At 49.5% G+C, this 17,345-nt stretch overlaps 1 protein-coding gene across 6 annotated transcripts in view; it reads left to right on the forward strand.

The window, feature by feature from the left end:
• Zfhx3 (zinc finger homeobox 3) overlaps positions 1 to 17,345 on the forward strand; it is a 682,326-nt gene that overhangs the window by 561,898 nt on the left and 103,083 nt on the right. For all 6 annotated transcript variants that reach the window (XM_030243257.1, XM_030243258.1, XM_011248284.3 and 3 more), the window contains one exon: positions 15,514 to 15,745. In XM_030243257.1, coding sequence (XP_030099117.1) covers positions 15,514 to 15,745 — 232 coding nt within the window. The remainder of the gene's footprint in view (positions 1 to 15,513; positions 15,746 to 17,345) is intronic.

Here is a 17,345-nt window from a genome sequence, read left to right on the forward strand (position 1 = left end):
CTGTTAAGGTAGGTGCATGGGCGATTGAGTCATTAACTCAACCCTGTGTGGACTGGGGAGCCAGCACTGTGAAATTAGACAGTGAGGGTAGGTAAGCTTTTTGAGCCTCTTGTTCAAAGCAGCCACCACCATCTGCTGACCACGGCTTTCATTTTGCTTTAGCATTTAAGAGGTGTGTGCACGGTGACTCGGGACTCCCTCCAGCCTCGTGGCCTGTGGTGTTGCTACTCCTCCCTTTATAGTGGAAGAGGCCATTGGGTGCCAGAGGCCACCATGTTCCCCCCTGTTCTCACTGTGGACAGATCTGGGTTCTGTGTGTTGAGCTCAGAGTAGACTGGTCCCTGCCTTCAGAAGCCTCCCAGTGTCCATGGAGAATCTCCCACATCCACAAAACAGACATCAAGGATCCTGAATGACACTGAGAGGCGTGTTCAGCCTTCCAGACTGAGAATCCAGTGGGGGGAAGGTCTCACTCTAGGCAGGAAAGAGATGCGTACAATGGACTGTAGTGGTGCTGGACACGGAAGTGTGGGCAGGAGGAAAAGGCAAAAGTCAGAGTCCACCGTATGCAGAGAGAATAATGAAAAGGGCTTCTAGTGGACAGAGAATATTCTCTCTTGTTCTCATGAGTGGTCAGAAGCCTGAAGAAATAGGAAAGAGGGATGTCAGGAGACGTGAGGAGTGGGTGTTAAAGCTGGGAGAATGGCCACTCCAGAAAGAAAGAAAAGGAAGGAAGGAAGGAAGGAAGGGAAGGAAGGGAAGGAAGGGAAGGAAGGGAAGGAAGGGAAGGAAGGGAAGGAAGGGAAGAAAGGGAAGAAAGGGAAGAAAGGGAAGAAAGGGAAGAAAGGGAAGAAAGGGAAGAAAGGGAAGGAAGGGAAGGAAGGGAAGGAAGGGAAGGAAGGGAAGGAAGGGAAGGAAGAAAGAAAGAAAGAAAGAAAGAAAGAAAGAAAGAAAGAAAGGAAGGAAGGAAGGAAGGAAGGAAGGAAGGAAGAAAGAAAGAAAGTGATCCTAGTACTTGGAAGGCGGAGGCAGGAGGATTGCTATGAGTTTTGAGGCCACCCTGGGATACCAAAGCTGGGGCTGGATGCTGGTTCCCCTGGCATTCAGCTATTTTACCTACAGACACCCCTGGCTCTAACATTTGAAGGTTTCAAGACTTAAACCTGTAAAATGCCACTAATGGAGAGATTTTAGAGCGATGGCAGCTCTTGATTGGCAGCACCTTGCTGACATGATCCAGAAAAGGAAGCACAGCCAGGCTTGTGGTCACATGTCCCCACGCCCCTTTCTGATAGGAACGTCTGCCTGCCTGGCTGGTGTGTGTTGCGGCTTCCAGAAGCTATCTTGAGGGTTGCCTGTCTCAGCTACCCTCTTTCTGGCCCTATCTTCCTTTTCATCCTTTCTTCCTCCCCAAATTTTTTTTTTTTTTTTTTTTTTTTTTTGGTTTTTCGAGACAGGGTTTCTCTGTGTAGCCCTGACTGTCCTGGAACTCACTTTGTAGACCAGGCTGGCCTTGAACTCAGATATCCACCTGCCTCTGCCTCCCGAGTTCTGGGATTAAAGGCGTGTGCCACCACCACCTGGCTCCTCCCCAAACTTTACTACCATTTTTGCTCCAGTGAATTTGCATCTCGGTGATGGGTGCTGCCTAGGATAGATAGTAGCAGGGTTTGTGGACTCTGCCCAAAAGGATGCCCTGCCCCAGCAGGTTCCCTGGCCCTTCGCTGGCCTAGCCTGACTTCTTGGCCTGTTAGAAAAGAGAATGCATGTCTCTGAGGAGAGGATGTCTGGATTAATGTTGGATTACATGCTGTAAAACCTTCCTGTGTATCACCATTTAAAAATAAGTTTCCTGGGTCTGGAGAAATGGCTCAGTGGCTAGGCAGGACTTGCTGCTCTTCCAGAGGACACTGGTTCAGTTCCTAGCACCCCATGTCATGTGGCTCATAAGCACCTGTAACTCCAATTTCAGGGGATTTTAGAACCCTCTTCCGGTCTCCTTGGGCATATATATGGTATACAGTTATATATACACAAAATATAGAACTTCATTAAAAACAAGTTTAAAAACAGTTTGCTGGCAAGTCTGTCCTTGGTCTCATTCCACTGAGGACTTGAGAGCAGCATCTTGTGGCAGAAGCTTCGGTCCAGGTTGCTTGGGCATCCCCCAGGTGGGGACTGCTTTGAGTGAAGCTGGCTAGCCAGGCAGAAGGCTGGGGACATAGCCGAGAGGGAAAAGACAATATTGGACAGCAATGGACTTTGGAGCACCCGTGGGGAGTATTCCCCTCTTACCCCTCACAGGTCCTAGAATTTGTTAACGGAGGAGGGCAAACCATCCAGCGGTTCTTCAAGGGAGTTGAGAGACTTGGTGGGTCAGCCAAGTCCTCAGCCACAGACAGATAGGAGGACAGCCAAGTGGGCGAAGCTGATGTCGTCGTCTAGGGTTGACACCTCTGTGGAGGAGAAAGGTTGTGGCTCTCATCACTCATGAGCACTGGGGAGCTGAGGCGTTAGTTCACTGTGCTCTATAGCATTCGTCCGGTCTCTGAGCAGCATCACGGTGTGCCGTTGACCTTATTAGCCCTTTCATGTTTGTCACTGATGGATGGATGGATGGATGGATGGATGGAAGTACCTTTTTCTGTAAAGGCGTGGCAGGCTCTGCCCACACCTATTTAAGGCTCCTACAGCCCGAGTTGCTACCCAAGAGGTGTCCATGGAGGCTGCCCTTACTTGCTGACTTCTGTGCCCCCTTCCCACAGTGTGTGTCCAAGTCTCACACCTAGTTTCTCATTAACAACAGAACATGGTGGACAGCCTCTGTCTCAGAAAATAAGTCATATAAAATACACACACACACACACACACACACACACACACACACACACACACACACACACACATATAGAAGAAATGGAAAGCTGGGACATCTGTGACCACTCAGAGGTCCTCGAACTGGGACATTCTGTCTATCTGGAGGGAATGGAGGGGATGATGACTGGTGATCTGTGTACTAAGAAAATGAGGTCACTAGGTACAGCCATTTAAAGTCATTATCCCCCGTCATAAAATCGAATGTAAACAAGTAGTAGATATTAGCAAACATTTGTTTTCTCCAGTCCCCGGTCTTCTAGCCCAGTAGGGGTGGTGCAGCCCAGTGAGGTTCAAAGGCTGGTGCATGGTGGGTCCTGACAGGGATTCCCTCAGCACTGGGACCCAGAGCCAAAGAGATGGAAATTGCTCAGCTGTGATGGGGAAGAGCTGCTGAAAGACAGCGTAGGCATCACTCTTGTCTTTTGATTCCTGTGGCATTTTAGCCCATGAAGGAAGTACCTGGCAGGACATCGAAGCGGGAAAAGTCACCAGAACCAGAAAGAGGAGACTGATGAGCGAAGTGGGAGCTGCTGTGGGTCTGCTTTCTTGTGACAATGCACGAGCAGGACTGAAAGCTTGAGGCGAAGGAAGCATATTCAGACTCCATTAGATAGGGCTCAAGCAGCCCGCCAAAGACCAAGCGTCAGACGGAGTGGGAAAGGGTTTCTCTCATTCACTCAGACCATCGGCCATCAAGGTTTAAGGACCTCCCATGGCTCTGAAGCTGTGCTAAAGGAAGAGGATGAAAGATAGGACTTAGGCCCAGCTCGAGAGATGCTGTTCACTGCGTGGCAGGGAAGCCGGCCATATTGGTTTCCCAGTGTGATGAGCAGGACACAAAAGCTACTTCTGAAATAATGCAAGTCTCAGAGGGAAGACTGGAGACCTGGGCCTCTGTAAAGTGCGCAGACTTGGCCATTCCAGAGGAATATGTTCTTTTGGTTTTATTTTGGTTTGGTTTGTTGTTTTGAACATCTGTGTACCCCAGACTCCCTTATATATTATTATATATAAACACCTTATATATTATAAACAAACACCTTATATAAGTTTCAACCAGATGACGAGCCTGTTACTCTTTGGAGTTACTACCAATCCCATGATCTTCACTTAGTAAGTGGATACTTTGATATACAATAGTAGATATTCCTTTGGTCTTATTTTTCCCAGAGAGTTTGCATTCCATAGCAGGTAGGTTATGGGCTGGACTGGGTGGTTTCTACTCTGAGCCAAATCCCAGTGCACATATGTGCCCTTTTAGATAGATCTTGGGCACCAAACTGTTTCTAGTGGAGAATCGATTGGCCACCACTCAAACGCGTGAAAGGTCCTCTGTATTGGAAGCCTGTCTTACCTTTCCTGCCATGATCACCAGACCGCCCTTGCCTACGCGTCACCTGGAAGGTTTGCTGAGACCCATGTCTCCAGGTTTCACCTTCAGAGTTTCTGTTGACCTGGACAGAGCCTAAGAACCTCCAAGTCCCAAGTTTCCTAGGAACGCTGATGCTGGGCAGTCTGCAACTGCTCGTGTAGAGTGTCTGCCGCAAGCCAAGCATCCCCGGGCAAAGAAATTGCCAAGTTCTTGGTGGGACTCCCCGCCGCCCCCCCCCCCCAATGGCCAGGAATGAAGGAAGGGCAGGTGCCTCCCCAGACTCTTGAATGTATCGTCCTTGTTTGTTATCTTTGTGAGAACTCAGGCTCCTCCAGCAGCCATGGGCCTCGGAGCAGCGGCTTTCGACACTCGCAACTTCCATGAGGAACAACCATTCTGAAGACCAAAGCTGGATCTTGGCCTCAAGAATGGCAGTTGGATCTCTGTGAGAACATCAGATTTCAGGGCTCAGTCTCGTCTTTCTATTCTACTGGACGGACAGTACTGAGACCCTTCTGTGGGAGGCCCCTTGTGGCCTTTAAATGCTGCTGAGGTTGTGAGATTTTAATCTTCAGGGACCGTACAGTCGAGGGAAGCCAGCAGACTCCCAGAGATTCTCCCCACCCCCCCACCCCCAGCCCAGGAGATACTCCTGTCTTTGAGCCCATGCCCAGTGGAGTGACTAATCGATGTCCTCCACTCTGCTGGACAATTAAGAGAAGCAGGAGAAGGAGGGAAAAAGTCTTCAGTTAGACCTAATTTGGCACCATATTGTTTTCTGTTAATCTATTTTGCTTTCTGTCCGTCTGTCCCAAGGGATGGGTGCCTCGCTGCTTGCTGAAGCATGCATAACTAATGTCCTCATTAAGGGCTGATCTGTTTATCAGGACCATGCTAGGAAGCCTGGCTGCCAAACCTAGGCACAAGCTGGGGGCTGTTCCCTCCCTCTGGGCCTTAGCCCCACCTCATTAAGCCGGTCCCGGCTATTGATTGGGAGCCTGTGTTTGGAAGAGTCTTACTTACTCCATGCATTATCTTGACAGGTTGATCAGACCTGATTGAGAACCTCTTAAAGGAACGAACAGCTGTAATGGGAAAGTTGGACTCTGTCATCCGTTAGGATGATTCTGGAAGCAAGAAGAACACGGCTGACATCTTGGAGCAATTGTATTTACAATTAACATGGCTGAAAACGATTGCCTCTATTGATCCCCCCTTCCTGCAATTACAGCCCCATTGTTTACATTCCAGCACTTCAGTTATAAAAAGGAAATTCAATAATTATTGCATTATTTAAAGTTAAAGTGGCACAGAGTTTGCTGGCTGCGCTCGCTGGTTGATTTAACGTTCAGTAAAATCCATGCTGAGCTCTCCATCTTGAGGCCGGCAGTATCGGCTTTTAATGAGACCTGGGGGGGTGCGGGGGGGGGGGGAGCTCGGTGTGCTGGTTGTTTGTCTGGGTTATCTATTGGGGGGTGAGGGGCGGTCCTGAAAGCAGAGTGGAGAAACTAGCCATGTCATGGTTCCTGAAAACGGTCCCTCTTGCCATGTGGCCATCTAGCCTGCAGATGGCCGGGTCTTGGTCTCTTGGCAGGCACTTGGATCTGTTTCCTACAAACAGGTTTCTTTTACCTTGTTGCTCCCTGTCCTCCTTCCTGTTCCCTTCGGCCAGCCGACCGACCATCAGCAAAAGTAGTGGACTCTGAGAAGAAAGGATGTGCTGTTAACAGTAGGTGGGAGGATCCCCGCCAGATGTGTCAGCAAGTTTCTCTCTGTCCAGTTCCCATTTTCCCCTTCCAAGGGAGAAATTGAATTTAAAAAAAAAAAAATCACAAACTGCTTATGAGTAAGTTTGCCCCATGGATGTTCCATATCCCTGCTCTCTGGCATGGCTGGCCACCCCTGGCTTCTCTCATCATGAAGGTGGTACCAGTAGAGCTCGGGAGGAGGCACCAAGTTTTGGATACCAAATTCATACTCTCAGCAGCAGCAGCAGCCAGGAAGTGGAAGAGCATGGGAGGGACCTTAAAGATGCTTCTTTTTATTCGCTATTGGTTGAGAGTCACTGTGGGCTTGGTTCCAAAGAGCATCTGTTTGGGGGGGGGGTACCCCTAGCAGGAAGGCAGAGCAGAGGAGGAAAACAGCCACACCCTCCACTTCCCTGCCACCTGTCCTGGTCCCTCCCACAGCCCCAGGGAACTTTAGACTACAGGAGTGACAGGCCAGAGGAAGATGAATAGAGGCAGTTGTGACTTTTATGGAAGTTGTGAAGCAGGCCAGTAGTGGGCAGCTCTGCCCCAGTGACTTTTTCATTGGGGGTGGGGGGGAGGTGAATTCTTGCATGCAGGTCTTGCGTGATGTACCCGACTTCCCTTCAGGAAAATGGCAGAGTGCAGAGATTTGAGGCCTTGGAAGTTTTCCTCCTTTCTGTGGGGGTGTCTCCATGTTTTCTCACCTGGGTCTCTCCCCCCCCCCCCCCACTCTGGTGATTGTTGTCCAAGCCATAGCCTCAGCACTGGCATCTGATTATAAATTCTGGCTGAATTAGAGCCCCCTGGAAGGGGCCCTAGTAACTCAAGGTGTCACAACTGCATCTGTGTACCCCCCTCCCCCCCACCGTGCCCGCCCCAAACTCTGTGCTCCTGATCAATGCCGCCCATGTTGGAGAGCCAGTGAGCTAAAACATTAGTTGCATCACCAACATCCAGGCCTGTGGTGTGGCACCCACCTGTCAGGTGTGAGGAGGCAGGATCTGGGCTCGAAGTGTGATGATCACAGTGGTGCCAAATGTTCAGACAGCCCTTCGCATTTTCCAGAGGTTTTTCCACTTATGGCTTCTCACACGGCTCGATCAATGGCCTCTGTGGAGGCGCGGCACGTGTGAATGCCTCCACTTTACAGATGGAGCCATGGCACCTGTGTGGACTGCCAGGCAGCCTTTCACCCTGCCTCTGCCATGTGGATTTTCATGGTGTCGGAGAGACAAATAAGTGAGCCCCTCAGAGTGTAGTTAGGAGTGAGGGGAGTGTGCCTCCCAGTTATGCCATCTAAGCTGTGTCCTCTGTCCTCACCTGGGATATCCACAGACTTGATTAAGAACAGGACCCTTGATTTTTCACCAATAGACAAAGGGATGGACGAACATGTGGCAAGGGCCTGGGCTACCTACACCAGCAGCAGGGCATTCTGGGTAAAGCTCTTCCAGTAAACAGGAAGCATCTCTTCACTGGGGGAAATCCCATGTGTTCAGGCTCTCCTGACCACAGTGTAAACTCTGTGTGTTACAGTTTCTTCACTGTTAACTTTGGCCTCCCCTTTAGGATCCAGGAAGCCATGAACGTGGGTTGTATTGAGGGAAATGTTAAGTAGTTCCCTTCTTAACCCCAAAGATTAACAAGCTTGAAGAACGCAAACAACAGTAGCCTTAATTGTCAGGAAAGCTAACTGTGTATCAGGTATCGTTAATAAGCATTTTCTGTGCATCTTACTATTGAGTGCCCCCGCCCCCCAGCTGTGGGATGAGGAGGTTTGGTTACTGAGGGTACAGAGGCCTCCCAGGCTCACAGTGAGGGTCTCCTGCTGGACCAGTATTCAGCCACAGTGTATCTCGGAGCTAGCATTATCAACAGGAGATTAACGAGGAGCAGGACGGTCTTGTGACTCTTATATTTTGTGTGATGACTTATATCTTTGAGGGCTGGGGAGTCATTGCCAAGGAAGGTGACCATCTCAGTGAACCAAGGAGGCCACAGTTGTCAGAACTTTGTTCTGGTGAAGGTTGGCAGTTCCAGGGCCTGGGGCAGGCCATAGGCATTTTCTGAAGGATGGTCAGTTCAGTGTTAGCCTTGCTAGGACCCCTCTTTTGAGAATTTTCCTCACAGGGAAATATGTATATATGGACTGTATGCTAAAGTACCAGGATGCCGCAAGCGTCCATATTTGTGTTTTTTTTTTTTTTCCAGAAATATTTGCTGCCAGGCCGACAGTCAACAGAGGGTTGCAGATTTCTATATGCATATTCTTAGGGTTTAGTGTCCGGCAGAGGGTTACTGCAGTGTTCACATAGGGGAAAGATTCGGCAGTCCGGCATCTCAGCCTGGATCCTGGAGTTTGGAAATAGAGAAGAAGCACTCTGGTGGCTTGTTCTGGGGCGTGAGGAGCCTGGCCTAGAAACCAGAAAATAGGGCAGAGCCACCCAAACAATTGATCTAGGGGCCATTTTTACTTCCTTTGCTTTTTTTTTTTTTTTTTTCTCCTTATAAATCATATCTTACGGCGTCTGCGGGACTCCTACGGTGAAATAGGGCTAAATTAGCATGCGCCAAGGACGAGGGCACCAGTGGATGAAAAGCCAAGATCAAACAGGAAATATGTATATATTTAGGCTGACCTTTCACGCGTCATGCCGAAAATGTGACATTCGGTTTGAGACTTAACCTCAATGATTTAAAAAATAAATAAATAAATAAATAAAAAAATAACCGCCCTCACCCCTGGACGCATCGCATTCGAAAGGGCTCATTCTATAGGCGACCAAGGTGAGAGTCTGGGCCTGGGGAGCCTCTCGTTCCAGAAAGGCCCTTCAGATGGGGGCTGAACCCAACAGTAGGCTCTTGGAATCTCGTCCCGGGTTCAGGTCCTCTCTGTCTGCGGAACTTGGAGAGACCCGAGGGCAGTCACGTGGCCTCTCTCGGTGTTGGATTCCTTCCGGGACAGGAGTCCGCTGTTCTGGGCCTTACAGCTTCCACTTTCAGTGTTGGAGCATTCTTGAGCTAAGCTTGTCTATGTTCCTAGTTACCCCCCATCTGATTTTCTAGGGGAGATTTTAATACTGTAACCCCACTTCACCCATGTACCGGAAGCCCTTGGTACGTCATCATTAGTGCTCCGGTCGTCTCGGAGGCTGTTCCTTAAGGGCCCTCCCTCCCACCCACCCGGGAGTCTCCAGCTTTGTAGATGGAGAGCAGTTACAGGCTCCCCCCTCAACTGCTCTTACTGAGGTGCCCTTCAGACCCCAGCAGATGACTAGGAGGAGTGGGGGCATCCCACCATGAGGTTTGTTCTTCAGTGAGCAAGAGTGGGGTTCCCTGGCGTAGTGAGTGGGGTTCCCTGGCATAGCGGGTTCCCTCTCTTAGCAGGTTCCCTGGGATGGATGTCTAGAAGCCGCCGCCGCTCTCATCAGAGAGCTTTGCTATTTTTTTTTCCTTACCCTCAAAATAGAGTTACATGGTGTGTGCTCTGAAGTGTGGTGAGAGGGTGTTTTGGGGTGTGCTGATAACAACAGGTATTTGTCCCCAAGGACTCGTCTGTTGTGAAGTGTGTGTGTGTGTGTGGCCAAGTGCATGCAATGCCCATTTTTACTTTAAAGGGGCAGCCGTGACCAAACCTGATCAATATTTTACATCCCATGCATGAAGAACCAGATGTTAGAAGTTTCCTTTTTCTGACTAGGAGGAGGTAGCTGGGGGTGCGGAGGGGGGCTCTCCAGATTTATAGAAATCAATGTTCTCTGACAGAAGTTGGTTAGTTTTTCCTGGGAAAGAAGTAACAGGAGCATACATATATATTTTTCCCCATGATGAATTATATTCTAACAAGCCCTCTTTGGCTTTCCATCTTCAGCCAGGGGTGAGCTCGTGCAACATATTAATGGGTAAGACTCCCACAGCGCGTGCAGCCTGGTCTCCAGTCCTCCCTTCCTTCTTTAAATACTAGCTTGAGATTTGTATGCACAACTACAGGCCGGGCTCCCTCCGTGGGGAGGGAGGGCACTCGTTCTTGACCCGAATCAAGTCATGGAGACCCGTGCAGGAACTTGGGTATTCCCATGGAGTCGCATGAAGAACCACCTCCTATATGTTCAGCTTGGGATGCCAGCTGGCTGGCGCGTGCTAGTCCCGTCTCCAGTGGCTCCCCATGGTGCCCACCTGGTCTTCCACAGCCGCCCAGTGGTCCTTTAGAGAAGTCGGAGAGAGATAGACCTTTTCTGCTTTCAAGTATGAGTCGAGCCGGGTACTTGCTTCTTCTCTCCTAGAGGAGTCTTCTGTTGTAAGCCACTCTGCCTTTGTGGTGCTTCTAAACTTAGTCTTTGCAACTTTCATTTATGCAGTGTACCATTCATCTGCCCGCCCTCCCACCCACCACCCATCCATTCATGTGGTTTACCATCCATCCATCCATCCATCCATCCATCCATCCATCCATCCATCTATCCATTTACCTACCCACCTTCCCACCCATTCATTGATGGGTTCTACTGGCAACCCATCCGTGCACCCACTCACCCACCCGTTCATTCACACAGCTTACAGTCTGTCTGTCCACCCACTCATTCACACATTCACCTGCTGGGGATGGCAACAGAGCCCTGGTCTCTTGTTAGGAGAGTATTCTACCGCTGAGCCACACCTCCGGCTCCTGTAGATAGAGCTCTCTAACAAGCGGGACTTGGAGAAAATCGAGGAGAGCTTTACTGCCCGGCATTCGAGGGTGCAGGGCCCAGCAAGTTTAGATGGTCCTGGGTTTCACCGTTCGCCTTTTTGCAGGGTGACTTTGTATTTTCTAGTTGGACACCTTCTGTCTGTGCTGTTTTCTCCAGGGTGGTAAGAGGCACGCGGATTTCAGAGTTTGGGTGTCATAGTCAAGCAGTAGCATTATTAGCACTGAAAGGATCTTGTCCCCTGGCCTCTGGCAGATGCTCTGAATGGGTGCCTTGGCTGCTGTTGCGGCTACCTTGGGATTTCCCTGATATGGTTGTTTTTAAGTCTTAGGGGTTGTAGATACTTAGACTCAAACCCAAACAGATCCCAGCAAATGGGCTCCGCTGCCATCATCCCGTGAGTCCCAAGGGATCCTAACAGTGCACACTCACCACAGCTGAAGCTCTCGCTCCGTTCTGTTCAAACCACCCATGCGACCTGACAAGGAAGAGTCGGGGGCGGGGGGAGGGGAGGGAAAGAATTAAACAAGACTCGGGTCCCCTCTGCCCCAAAGGGAGAACTCCAGGAGAGAGAGACAGAGCATCCCTTGGGGAATTTTGCGTGGGAGAAAAATTTCCTGCCTGGCGAGGAGAGCAAGAAGTCTGAGAGGAGGTAGCTCAGTTATTGAGTGCACCAGTGGGATTTGTGCCTTGGTGGATTCTTCATATATTACAGTGAATTTAATTAAATACATTGTGATCCCAATTGAGGGTATTCTAATTAGCTGGGTCAGGAACAAATTATTCTCCCTCCTTCTCCAAATGAAAACATCTCTGCTCTTCTGCAGGGAAGGCATGTCCTTGGCTGCCTGATTTGCCCCATGGAGTCCTCTTCGGTCTCAGGCCCCACCCGCCCCTGCCGCCTTGCATCGGGGCAGGTTCCCAGGGTGGGACTCTGGGGGAGAGGCAGTGTCCCCTAGTGAGGAAGACAGAATCTGGGCAGCAGGGCCGAGGGGTGGACACACTCCCGGCTGGGGAGTCACTAGATGGTGTGCGGGGCTCAGACAGGGATCAGTCTGCTGCTGCAGGCCCTGGGTCCTTGTTGACTTCAGGTTGGACAAGACAAGAAGTAACGTGAATAAGTACGGGGCTTGTTACATGCAGGTAAGCACCAGCGGCCCCAGGGTGTGGAAGGAAAATGGATCTTTGGAAATCTGAATGCTGGGGGGAGGGGGAGATGTGTGCATGTGCATGCGTGTGCATTTGTGTGTGTGTGTGTGTTTGCCCTATTACTATCAGTAGATGGAACTGTGGCTCAGGCCTCCCTGTTTCCTTTTATTCTTTCCTACATGATTTGTGATGGGTGGCCATTTCCTTGTCCAAAATGCTCCGCCAATGGCAGACAAAAGCGAAAACTGAAGGCAGTTTTGCGGGTTGCCGCTTACCAACGTAAGCTCTTCAACAGAATGGTTCTGAGTTATCTTCTTACGCAAGAACTCCCAACGTGATGTTTATTTCAGTTCAGGACGTATGAGGCCTGAATACCCAAAAGCCTCTGGGTTTGAGGACAGAAAGACAATTTGACTTCTCAGTTCCAGGTCGACCCTTTAGGTCTTAGCCTCCTCTCTTCTGGCTCAGAGACTCAGAGCCAGCTGGGATGACACCGTCACCTCCGCGTTATGATACTATGTTTCAAACTCAGTGCATGGCTGCAAGGATGTCCTCTTCCCTGGGGGAACTGGGGGGGGGTTAGGAGTGAAGGCTCTGTGAACCTGGCTAGATCGTCATGCCAGCAAAATCTCTTGACCAAATGTGACAGCTTGGACCCTGGTTGGGTTTTTCTGTTCTTGCTCTGTTTTGTTTTGTTGTTGTTTCCTGTTTGCCTTTAGTCCCTTGGTTTTAATTGAGACTTTAATAAGCATTATTTTGTTAGTCTCTGTGACCCAGGCAGAATAGCAGTTTCTATGGTCTCTGCTTCCAGTCCCAGGTCACACCCTTACTCCCAGGAAGATCCCACTGGGAAGTTTAGTTTTTCTCAAGAAGCTGCTTCAGACCCTCCTCCTCTTTGAGGTGTGCGTGCCCTCTCCCCCTCCCCCCCCCACTCCAAAAAAAAAGATTGTCTTGTTTTGAACCCTTTCTCGGTCTTTTGCTGAGTCTTGTCTCAGAGGAGAGACACTGAAGATAAACAATGGGGAAGAAAAAAAGCACAGAGCAATTTATCTCCAGAAGGTTCTTATTTTTGGTTGCATTTCCCATGAAGCTCTTGCAGGTTTTTCTGCCTCCTGGCTGTGGAGTAGCTCTGGAGAAGCCCTTACTTGCAGGGGCTCTCATGGTCCCACCCCTAAACCCCCAATCGGTGCATTTGACAAGCGTCGAATTTTCTGTGTGTGTGTGTGTGTGTTTTTTTTTTTGAGACATGAACATTCGGTGCCTGTGATGCCCTCTGCATTTACACCTGCAGGTCGGCACAGGTTTTTTTTTTTCGTTTGTTTGTTTTTGTTTGTTTGATTTTGTTTTTGTTTTGTTTTGTTTTTCCTAGTAAACTTGCTGCAGTACCTTGTTGGTACACCCCTATTTCTCCATCTGAGCATGTGCGAACTTTTGGGATTTCCCCCACTCTCCTGGCAGACGTAAGATGTGAGCCTGTGAGCACAGGAGCCCCCAGGGCAGTGTCATCAGATAGGATGCACTGGTATGGCCACTCCGTTACACTCAGTGTCAGGAAGTACACAGTGTTCTGAGCGCTCAGGCTCTGCCATGCTCTGCCTCACTAGCTGGACAAGGGAAGTATCCCTCCCCTTCCCCACGGGATCAGAAACCGCCATCAAGGCGTGGACATTGCCCAGGCCCCTTGGGATTAGGAAGGAGACTTTTGTCACAAGGCCATTCGGAGGCTTTTACTTGTCCAGGCCCTGGTGACCAGATTTGAAATCGAGGAGGTGGTGGAGGAGGAGCAAGAGGGATGGCCCCTCAATCACACAAAGCACATGAGGCCATTACGTCATCTGTACTTCTCTGATGCCGGCTGTATGGTGTAGGAGAGGCAAGAGGAGTTGTAGCTCTTTCTCTGCCTATAGCTGGGTTACTTGAGGTCAGCCACTTAAGCTTTGCGGACTGTGTGCCTGCTTCAGTGTACACTGAATGGTTAAACTCCCTCTTCCTATCAACATAGTCTGAAGTAAGGCATGCCCTTTCTACACTAGGAACAAATCAGTCCCCTGTTACTCGCTGCCTGGGGTCTCCCATTTCCTCCCAGGAGGTCCAAGAACATGGCGGATTCTTCTCTTGGACGCCTTTCAGTCTCCCAGACGCAGTGGGATGGCTTCTGTGGACTGGTTCTGTGACGCCCGCTCTTCTTGCACGCCTGCTTCCACCCACCTGTGCTCTGTTTCCTCTTGGCTCCTGGGCTTGCACGCTCTGGAGTCAGTGTTGTATCTGCCAAACAAAATAGGAACATAATTAGGACCAGTGGTACTGACCAGTGATGAACCGTGTGACCTTTCCATATTACACTTCTGGCTTTGTTTAGTTCTGAGGCATGAGCTCACTATGTAGACCAGGCTGGCTCTGAGCTTCTGATCTTCCTGCTTCTCAGCCACCAGGTGTTAGGACTATATATAGGTATGCACCATCATGCCCAGCTAGACTAATTTTAATTTTAACCCCCCCTTTCCTCCTAGATAGTCTTATATAGCCTATTTTGCCCCAAACTCACTATGTAGCCAACAGTGACCTTGACCCCACTACCTGCACCTCCTGAGTGCTAGGATCACAGCTGAACACCACTACTCCCTAAATTCACAGCTTCATATACGCTAGACAAGCACCTACCAACTGAGCCACACTGTTAGCTCTGTCACTTGAAATACTGAAAAAAATATTGAGCTGTTTTTATTATGAAATTGGCCAGATGTGTACTTTGATTATACACGACCAACTCAGGGTATTTACAGGTGGGTAGCCAATGAGCTGCTACCAAAGCAGGGACGGGGATAGGGGGCATGCTGTCTGTGAAGGTCAGACAGCAATTTTTTTTTTTTTTAGTCTTTCGTGGGTCATACATCTGTGTCACTCTGATGCCTCTGAAAGGTCTAGAAATTGTATGTCTGTCAGCAGACCTAGCAGTGTTCTAATAAAACTTTATCGATGAAAACAGGCAGTGGCTCAGGTTTAGTCTCAGGCCACAGTTTGCCCTCCTCCACTCTGGGATATGAAAGGGTGGGCCTACTGTTAACAGGCACCGTGGACAAAGCTACCTGGAATGGGCCATGTGGAAAGGACAGGTATATACATGCATACATATACACAAACACACACACACATACATATATACACACACATATATGTACACACATACATACTTATATATACACATACATACATATACATATATATGTATGTATACATATATACACACATACATACACATATATACACATATATACATGTACATATATACACATACATACACACATACATATATATATATGTATATATATATACCTATACACATGCACATATATACATATATACACATACACACAATATATATGTGTATATATATATATATATATATATATATATATATATATACACACACACACACACATACACACACACATATAAATCAGCATGCTATTTAACCCTATAAGTGCTTCCAGAGAAGAAGACACTGGAGAAGAAGAAGATACCCCATGTGGTAAGGAGCCTCACCAATAGCTATCATGTCCCATGTTCCCTAGTTGACACACACCTCCCTGTGGCCCATGCAGTCCAGGTTTGGCTTGTGCCATGGTGTGTCTTGAAAGCCTGACCAAGGCCATGTCTCTGTCCTCTGTCCCTGCAGCACCTGCAGCAGCATGAGAGTGGCGTGGAGGGTGAGAGCTGCTACTACCACTGTGTCCTGTGCAACTACTCCACCAAGGCCAAGCTCAACCTCATCCAGCACGTGCGCTCCATGAAGCACCAGCGCAGTGAGAGCCTGCGCAAGCTGCAGCGGCTGCAGAAGGGCCTCCCGGAGGAGGACGAGGACCTGGGCCAGATCTTCACCATCCGCAGGTGCCCCTCCACTGACCCAGGTGAGACCCGTCTCGAGTGAACACAGGGTGGGGGCCTTGGGGGGCTTTGCCGGGAGGGAGCCTCCTGAAGGCTTCCGCTGTGGGCGTGCTCAGCTCATCAATGCGGCTGTTCCTTCTGTCTGTCTCTGGCCCCTCCTGGATGGAAGGAGTTTGGATTGGTGTCCTTTTAAGAACCACTTTTTGCTAGGCATGCGTTCAACTCTGGAAGCAGGCCCACGGCAGGTCTCCCACCCCCAAGCCCCACGTTTCTCCAGCATACACTCTGGGTTCCATTACTGCTGCAAAGTGCCCCAGTAGATACTACTTGAAGTGAGCCTTGCCTGAGTACTAGTAGTGGTTTGTGGCCCCAAAGCTGGGGCTTCAGAACCGAATTCCAGGGAACATCAAAGCTAACACCACAGGGCCCTTAGTTGTATTTGAAAGGGACTCATTGTCCCTCTGGTTCAGGCTTCTGGGCTTGCCACTACTTATGGATTGTGACCCTGCGTAGCGTGCTGTTTCTTGCCTTCCTACGTTCTCATCTATAGAGACAACTTTCTCTCTCTGTGTCTGCCATGTAACCCGCATTCCTAATGGGACTTCATTTGGTAGGATTCACTCCTCTTTAAAAAGACATATTTTTTAACTTTTCAATCCTGTCCCTTAACTTGTCAATACAAGTTAGTCACTTGTTTCTTTCAGAACAATTAAGCGAGACAGGCCTGGTGGTACAGGATTATAGTCCTGGCAGAGCAGAGACTTAACAAGTTCTAGGCCAGTCCGAGCTACACAACAAGACCTCGTCTCAGAAGCAGAAAGGAACCCCCCCCCCCCCCCCCCCCGCCAAGTTAGGCCGTCTGCATCACTGCTCTCTAAGGAAATCCTCATGGTTTTTGAAAGAAGAACAAAAAAAAAAAAGTCTTTGCAGCCTATCTCTATCGCATTCTGTCACCTCTTCCCCTGTAACTAAGCCAGCCTGTGAGGGGAGCCAGGGGCCTTCTGAGTCTCACTAGGAGCCAATGAAAGGGTTGTGCTCCCTGCAGCACCCCCAGTGAGGTCTCCTTCACTCCCAGGTTCTTTCTCTAGGAGAGAGGAGGAGAATGCTTCTCCTGATGGTTGTCGATGCATGTTCATGGTTCTTGGTCCTCGGGTGCTCAGGATGCCAGTGGGTATGGGACCCTGGTCCTTGGTCCCTGTCTCCTTGAAGCTTTACCCTGCTGGTATGGCCACACATGACCCAAGATGTCCTTGGATGTCCCAGCGGTCCCACCTCTTGGGACTCTCTCTCTCTCTCTTTTTTTTTTTTTGTATTGCCCTTTCTATGATGACATGGTCACATCACACATGAGCTTTCCGGCAGTAACTCACCCTTCACCTCCCTCAGTAGCTCCTCAGCCGATTGCCTCCGTGGAGTGTTCATTATGAACTGTCGGATCAAGCACGCGTTTGGATAGTTTTCAGTGGTGAAAAGTTATATAAACCTTAGGGGGGAGAAGTGGCCCCACCCAACCCCTTCTCCTGGTTGGGACCACCGGTGGCTCAACCTAGTAGTTGTTTCCCTATTTGACCTATCTCTTCCCCTGCGTGCTTCTCTGTAAACCCTCCCATTCTGTCCTGTTCA

The sequence above is a fragment of the Mus musculus genome, chromosome 8, assembly GCF_000001635.26.
Source record: "Mus musculus strain C57BL/6J chromosome 8, GRCm38.p6 C57BL/6J".
Taxonomy (NCBI): Eukaryota; Metazoa; Chordata; class Mammalia; order Rodentia; family Muridae; genus Mus; species Mus musculus.